General features: G+C 38.1%; 1 protein-coding gene across 3 annotated transcripts in view; it reads right to left on the bottom strand.

Annotated features, from left to right (window-relative positions):
* SCAPER (S-phase cyclin A associated protein in the ER) overlaps positions 1-8,444 on the bottom strand; it is a 143,915-nt gene that overhangs the window by 95,936 nt on the left and 39,535 nt on the right. For all 3 annotated transcript variants that reach the window (XM_042875626.1, XM_042875624.1, XM_042875625.1), the window contains exons 16-19: positions 7,156-7,311; positions 5,497-5,639; positions 1,881-1,962; positions 1,291-1,443 (exon numbers count right to left, since the gene is read on the bottom strand). In XM_042875626.1, the coding sequence (XP_042731560.1) occupies positions 1,291-1,443; positions 1,881-1,962; positions 5,497-5,639; positions 7,156-7,311 (534 nt within the window). The remainder of the gene's footprint in view (positions 1-1,290; positions 1,444-1,880; positions 1,963-5,496; positions 5,640-7,155; positions 7,312-8,444) is intronic.

The following is an 8,444-nucleotide window of genomic DNA, read 5'->3' as shown; positions in this document are numbered from 1 at the left end:
TGTGACCACAAGGCCTATGTGACCACAAGGCCTATGTGACCACAAGGATAGCTTTTGTGACACCAATGCTGCATCTTGAATGCTGATAATGTGGCACACAGAGCAGATTTCAAAGAATATATATGCAGTGCTTTTTCATTTTCATATCTCAAGCACAGAACTTAATCCCTCGACCTAGGTTTGCATGAACATCTTTCGTGCAGATCTTTAGAGCAAATTACACCATGATTTGCTAGCCAGCAGAGGAATATGTTAAAATATGCTGGCTTCTCATCTCATTCTCACTTTACTCTAATTTCACCAATTAATAAAACTTACATTCTGAAAGACATGAATGAACGTGTAGGAGTCCAGCCTGCTGAACCAACGGTTTTTGTTTCAGCACTACCTGAAGCGGTCCTATGCACTCTTAAATTAATGAATGAAGAGTAGTCATAGAATGAGAGAATCACAGAATGGCTTGGGCTGGAAGGGACCTCAAGGATTGCCAAGGCTCCAACCCCACTGCCACAGACAAAGCTGCCAACCTCCACATTTTAATGTAATGTGGGACAGAAGGCTTTGCACAGTAATCCAAGCCAATGAAAGCAATTAACAAGAACTGACCTCCCTGTTTCCTACTCAGTGATTGTATGTCTCCCTCTTCTCTAGCATTCCTCTGGCACGCAGAATGGTACACACAAGAAGAGAGAGCCTGTCAAGAGTGAAGATCTGCCAAGCCAAAACCTGGCTTCTGATATAACCAGAAAAAAGATGTTCAATGGAAAGTAAAACAGTATTGATTGTTCTCTTCAACACTAAAAGCCTCCAATTAAACTCAGTTTGAGAACTTCCTGGGCTCACTGTGTTTTCTCTGTAGGCAGTAACCTTCAGGGAATTTCAGTCCAATGAAACTTGTCCAGTCATCCCCTGAACACATATTAAAATGAAGAATCTGCAGGATATTATATGAAGGCTTTCACAACTCAGCAAACAGCTACGTAAAGAATCTCACTCTTTATATCTAGATTTTTTTATCTAGCTTCATTTGATGATCCCTCAGGTTTTTTTTATAAAAGACAGAGCCACCAACTGAGTACAGTCCACACCATCACACCTCTGATTCTACAAGTACTCCAAATCTGCTGTAAACCACCCTGTTCATAGACAGAAAAAGCTGAAGTAAGGTGCGCTTCACAAATGCACCAGGACACAGTGCACGCACCATGCTCTTATCTGGGAATGAAACACCATTCGTAGCTGCAAGACTCAGGCTGGCCTTGCAACTCTGACAGCAGCCCTCTGACTTACCATCACATTGCATAACGAGCACTGCTTTTTGCGCTCATATGGTGTGAGTTTCGGTGCATAATCAGTATTAGCATGTCTTCCACTACTCAATTCAGCTGCTTTCTCTTTTCGTTGTTCAATTTGTTCCATGTGCCTTCTAATACTTTCATCATGCTGAATGCAAAGTAACAAAAGCAAAGGGGAAAAAAAAGGGTATGAAGTAAATGGTATAGAAATACTGAGAATTACTGAAGTTTGCACAGCTAGGATGAATGTATGTTAAACTGAATAAACTGAAACTTTTTTTTTTCCTGTAAGGCATCAGAAGTCACCACACACCAGAGACTTTAGCATCTGCTGTATCTGCATAGCAGGTACAGCTCACTGGATTCTTTCAAGGGTTTCACACTTAACTTGCATGGAAATAGAACAAACGTGTAACTATTACTTAAAATCAGAGACTGAGGTTAAAAAAAAGGTAGCTTAGGGCACATTTTAACATACTGTAATATCTTTACTAAATAAAACAGATACAGAACTTATTCTAGAGAATTCCTGTATTGCTATTGTATTTTTTCAACTAAAGTATTTTCTTTAGTTTTTATTTTTACCTTCAGCTGAATCTTTTTCTGCAGTTCTTCCATAGCTTCTTGTTGAGCTGCAGTTAGAGCTGCCAATCTCTCTTCTCGATCTCTAACAAAAAGATGATAAATGCAGAGGGAAACTTTTAGCATTATATTGAGGCTGAAAAATAATGACAATGCCATGCTTTGCCTCCATTAACATTCTGCAGTCAGCGACCATTTTCACTGAACCACAGGGAAGGAGTACAACGGCAAATCAAAAACCATGAAGCAATAAGGGAATTACATTTCATAGTGAATATTTAAAGACACAGATAAAACTTTGACCACCAGCAAACGATACCAGTTACAAGTGACAAGTGATAAACCGATGCTCTAAAAAGTCACAATTCTAAATTTTCAAGTTGCCAAAGGACAGCAAAACAATTAAGCATTTACTTTAATATTGCTTTCTGCACAAAACTGAAGAGGCAGGAACTATTCTTGTTTACTTTGTCTACAACCCTCTCCCAATAATGGAATCGTGCCTTAAAGATCAGTCAATGCTCCTTCTCAGTCTTTGCCACTGGCAGCTACTATGAAAGACTCCAGCAGTACCACATCTATTGCTGGTGGAGATCTGATATACATACAGGAAAATGAGATTTCAGTTAAAGTCATAAATAAAACCCAAGATTAACAGAAGATGCAAAGGGAATCCCCTGAGCAGCAGCCCACTGAAGAAAGCAATAAAAGCAAAGTAACCACGGTAGAAATAAAATAGAAGGCTCAGATAATATCACTTTTTGAAAAGTCACAGCAAGTATAAAAGCAGACAGGAGAGACAACAGGACAGGAAACAAGATTAACAATAAACATAAGAATTGGTCATTCAGAAATAAGCAAACTCTTTCAAATGCCATGGACATAGGCAGGAGAGTGAGAAAGACACGATGGTCTAGAAGCATTATAAACTTCATGTGCTGTTTCCCAGAGAATTTACAGAAAGACTGAGCTAGTCTTTGATTTTGCTTTAAAAAAGAAAAACTTCTGACTTGCACCATGAGCTGAAACAAATCCTAACTATCATAACGCAATCCAAATCCGAAGTGTAGTTATGTCTTTCAGTCTACATTTTAAAATACTTGTTTAATCCCACAGGCTAGGACAAATCAATATCACTGCATACGTGGATTAACAGTGTTTAAAACAAAACTCTCAAGTTCCCAATTATATAGCATCAATGTTATCCCTCTCTAGGCCCTCCTGAAATGCATACTTTTTACATTATTAGGTTACATTTTACAGTTGTTTTATGATTTCTATTGATAAGAACAAAATTTTCCATATACAGGATTATCATTCTCTGGAATATAAAATCCACAGAAATTACATCTAAAACTTTACTGGAACATTAACATACCACAAGGGCAGAGGGGTTTTAAAGTCAGTTCTAAACACACTAACCCTTTCATACACGTGCTTTAACCACCACCAGAAGCACATACATATAAAGCTTACACTGAAGAAGCTTTAAGAAGGTATTCCAAAAATGACTAACTGAAGGAAGCATCCTGCCTTTGGGCTGAGTCAAATCCTAGCAGAACCTGAGCAAGTCGAAGGCAGAGACAGAAGGGGCAGTGCAGAGAGTTTGCTGTCAAACTCATCTCTCACTCAGCTTTTGAACCACAACACTTTGCATCCTGCTCTGCTGTGTTAGAGAAGCCTCAGAACTCTTAATAAGGAGACAAGATTGAGGCCAGAGATAACAGAATGCCAGGTTGCAAGGCACCATGTACACAGCCTTTCCTACTCACTGAGAAATGGAAGAATAAAGAAGAGAGAAAAGGAGGGGAAATCCCATCTATTTCATTTAACCAGCACCTGTCAAAGAACTGCAAGCACTTACCACAGTATCAAATACAAAGCAACTGAAAACGGAGTGTTACAGAATCAAATAAGAGGAAATTTGCTGAAATAGTGCTAACAGAGGGCAAATGGAAACTGCAAGTCTTCTCATCATAATGAAAGAAATAGGGGGCAATAAAGGCAAGAAGCAATTCTAAAACTGATTAAATAAGAAGAATACAGGATTGTAGAGTACCACAGAAGGCAGAGAATGTTTTAAATATCTTCTTCCCCCAAGTTATTTAACACCTATTTCAAATCCCAGAAGTCATCCACCCTTTGGAAAGAGATGTAAAAATGTCATGAGCCTTGTAAGAAGTGCCTGTTGTGATGATAAGAATAATCCCTGAACAATGCCTCCTGTTCACCATGTTAAATAAACTAAAACCACATCACAGCCTTTTGTCTGTGTAAAATATTAAAGTTTTGTTCCTCAATTTTCCAGCTTTCAAGAAAACCACCTTGTTTTTTCCAGATAAGCTCACAAGTATTCCTCAACATATTACAATATTACCTCTACAGCCACACAGACAGATGTCTGTGGTAGAATAGGGCATACAATAGCAGAAAGATGTGGAAGTTTCACACGTGCACACATTGTCATCTCAAAACAGCACAATCCTCCTCTCTGCCAGCCCTCATCTACCTCAAGAGAGTCAGATGCTGACCGAGGCCTTCCCTCTTGCTCCCACTGTGACTGCAAGTCAAAACATTCAGGAGAGGTCCATGAAGTCCTGAGCAAGGCCACGGATCCAACCCACTGTTATATCTAAACATCCCACTGAAAATGATCTCTTCATGATGTCAAGCTAGAATTGCCCGTGATTTTTGAACGCGCATTGATCACTTTCTTCCATTTCAGAATATTTTATTTGGAGAAGAAAAACAATTCAGGATGATTTCCTATAAAACAAGCTCACACAATCAGAATGTTTAAACCACCACCATTGAATGCTTCATGCCATAAGAATGCAACTTCTGTTTAGATTTTATGGAACGCTTGTGGTAATGGAACTATTAAGGAAAAAGTGTATATAAGGAGGTGAATTCAAATAGATCTAGGCAAATAAAACAACAAAAAGAAAGAAGCTTTTTCTGAATCAGACTTGTAAGTAAACCTTCCTCACACACCACACTGTCACACCCTACACCCAAGGGTGTACTTTCAATACTTTATTCTCTTTGCTCTACACTTTGTCACAAATGAAAGAGAGAAAAGCCCACCTGAAAACCCCTTTATGAACTTCTGTTCATGGGCAAAAACATAAAACAAGTACTTCACAGGCAGTGGAATTAATTAAGCCTGGTTTCCCGGCTTTGTGCTTCACAAATGAAGTCTCTGGTGTCTACAGAAAAGGTGAAGTCAAATTGATGCCAGTAAGTCCAAAAGTTACTGGAGAGCAAAGGAAATAGCAAATGCAGAGATATTAATCTTGCTTCCTTTGAAAACTAAGCTAAAATATAAAAAAGGCAAATTATTAAAAGGTCTTGTTAGCAATAAAAGTAAGATGAAGTAATGTTAACAATATATAATAAAATACAGCATTGCACGTTGCAGCATGCGTGTACCTAAGGAATACAAAAATCTATTACAGAACTTATGAATTTTGTTCTTTCAAACCATTCATCAAGAACATTTATTAATGCTACTTTAAAAACACTAAGCCAGAAGACACTTATTAATACACAGAAGATGCAGTCTGCCTGAAAGGATAATGATGAAGTAGAGGAAGCAAGAAAAATGTGGCAAAGTTACCTGGCCCTTTCCCGTGCTGCATCTTCCCGTGCTTTCTCTTTCTCTTGCCTCTGCTGTTCAATCCGTGCTTCTTGTTCTTTCCTTTTCAACAGCAACTCTTCAACCCGAGCTTGGCGTTCTGCTTCCAGAGCTCTTTTGCGCTCCTAGTTGAAGAAAAATAAATTCTAACTCCTCTTTTAGGAAAGAAAAAAAAAATTCCTTCATAGAATTCTTCCTTGCTTTCATGATGTTACCCCAACACGCACTTCTGTCAGATGAAGGACTGATGCGTATATTCAAGAGACTAAACAGAAAATTGAACGCACAACTGTGTGAACTCAGCCACAACTTTGCTCATCCTGAGGAGGATGAACAACCAGAAGTTCAACAAAATGATCAATGAGAACAAAGCATTTTGAATCTCTAAAAGGATAAACATGATGCAGAACCAAAATATATTCCCACAAAATACTGATATTTAAATCTGGTACAACATCTGGCCATTTCCTTGGGTCCTGTTTGTTGCCAAACCCCTCCTCATCACAGCCTCCCTTCAGGAAGTTGCAGAGTGCCATGAGGTCTCCCCTGAGCCTCCTCAAGACTGAACAATCCCAGCTCCCCCAGCCACTCCTCATAAGGTTTGTGCTCCAGACCCCTCACCAGTTTTGTTGCCCTTCTCTGGACACGCTCCAGGGCCTCAATGTCTTTTTTGCAGTGAGGGGCCAATCCCATAATGTGACTCCAAGAAAGCTCAATTCTAGAATAACAATTAATTAACTACAAAAACCCATGTCACTGGGGTCAGGCTTTTTCATAAATGATCTGGAAAGGGTACATTTCTCCAATAATGGAATCTTTAGAAATCCAGGAACTTTTAGTAATAGATTCTCTTAAAAAAATGTTACCTAGCAATTCTGGGGCACCTTCTGTCTCAAAAAAAGCATCTGACCAATTGAGGTCAGTATCACATCACATTTTTCAACAAGGAGATAGCACCACCATTACCAGCTGATTCTAAAGCTCAAAAGGATTCTCAGACAAACTACAGCTTTGATCTGATGCATATGTATACAGGGAGGAGGGAGTTCACATGAAAAAACTTGCCTGTTATTCTAGCATAGATAATAGTGTCAAAAAGTGGATGCGTGAGGTTGGAGAGCTTAGTATTGAAATGCTGCAGTCAAAAAAAAGACTGTCAAGGATTTCAGGACACATTTGTGTTATAATTTTCAATGGTCTTGAAAAAAATGTATGATAATAATGAGAGTATATGAACTCTCATTCATATGTAAGGTATAATTTTCTGTTCCTTCTTTAAGTTTCACGTGTCACTAAAAGATTGATACTCAATTAGAAGATAAACATTTGTTTCTTAAAAAGCATAAGACAGCCAAAATCATCTACCCACTACCTATATTCTGGTCTAAAGGGAGGTGTCCCTGCCTACAGCATGGGGGTTGAAACCACACGATCTTGAAGGTCCCTTCCAACACAAACCATTCCATGATTCTATATCACCTCAGCCATACTTAGATTCCTCTCTTGGTGCTGAAACATGGCAGGGGAAACACATTAGATTACACTCACTTGAACTAAAAATTTAACACAGAAAGCAACAAAAAACTGCACAGTCAAAAACATATATTTCATTGCCACCCTGCAATTACAGATATCTTGTACCTGAACAGCTTCATCACGTGCTTGCTTTTCCTCTTGCCTTCGTTGACGCTCTTCTTGCAATTCATTTAAGCGCTGTTCATATTCTTTTAATTTATTCAGCACATCATGACGTTTGTTCTGAGCTTCTAAGGTGTTTATAAAAGCAATTTCATTTACCTGCAAAGATCATGAAGTGTGAGAAAAGATCAGTGAAGCTGAAGCTTTCTTTTTAGTGAATTCCATCCATTTATTATCCATTTGATAATTAATTTGGTGAGACACTTCTACAGAATCTGCTGGAAATCAATGCTTGACGAAATTGGTCTGTTTCCAACATTACTGAAGAAAATCATGAATATTTATCAGCACTAACCCATGCTAAAAACCTACGGCTGAAATAGAAATTATTCTTCTATCCCCAAAGTTTATGCTCTGTTTGAATCCACAAAATAAATCAGTGGTGAGGAAAATGGACAAACAGTAACACAGCCATCACACAGAAGTTGGTACTTGTCTTGTTTACTAATTAGTAAACTTATTTACACAATAGATTTCATAGCACAATAAGCAAGCAATAATTAGGAATTCAGATAAGCAAATGGGTTGCAACAGCTACCACATTCTTTCAGCTTTACTCATCAACTACAGTTTCTCTAAAGCCTTCTGGCCCAGTTAACCTTCAATTCCAGAACAGAAGAATCTCAAAGGCAGAAGATCTTATACATTTAAACGTATGCATAAATAACTAAAACATCTGCTTAGCTGAGAAATTATGCTAATTATGATTTATTTAATAGAATTGAAGTCACACTAATGTAAGTGAAATAATAAGCTATATTAGACTGAATTATGTGATCTAGAAACTGTTTTAATCTAAGAGAAGAAAGAGCAAATTAGTGAAAAAGCTTAACGAGTTTTTGTTGTGCTTATCATATAATAATGAACAGCTCAGCATCAATCACAGCTGGGACAAATGCTCATTAAATAATTTGGCCTTAAGGAGCTGTATGTATCTTGGGAAAGATATGTTTATTAAAGAATATGAATTAAGTCAACCAACAAAAAGCAGCCAGTGCTCATTTTCTGAATCTAGGTATTGAAGCCTGAAGTGTACTAGCTAAATGCTTGGTTTCAGTAACTGCTGTGTTATCAATGGGTTTATGTCCAGCTTTTTAACAATGTAAGTAGTAAAAGCCACAGCAACAGAAATACATGTACAGAAGAACACAATGTATGTATAAGGACACTGAATCCAGCATGGCTGTGTAATGAAGTGCAATGTTCTCTCCCTTCTTTGCATTCTGCTGGAG

The sequence above is a fragment of the Lagopus leucura genome, unplaced genomic scaffold (genome assembly GCF_019238085.1).
Source record: "Lagopus leucura isolate 7727_CA_CO unplaced genomic scaffold, USGS_WTPT01 Super-Scaffold_100015, whole genome shotgun sequence".
Lineage (NCBI taxonomy): Eukaryota > Metazoa > Chordata > Aves > Galliformes > Phasianidae > Lagopus > Lagopus leucura.
The sequence above is the reverse complement of the archived record's forward strand: the minus strand, read 5'-3'. Positions and strand labels throughout refer to the sequence as shown.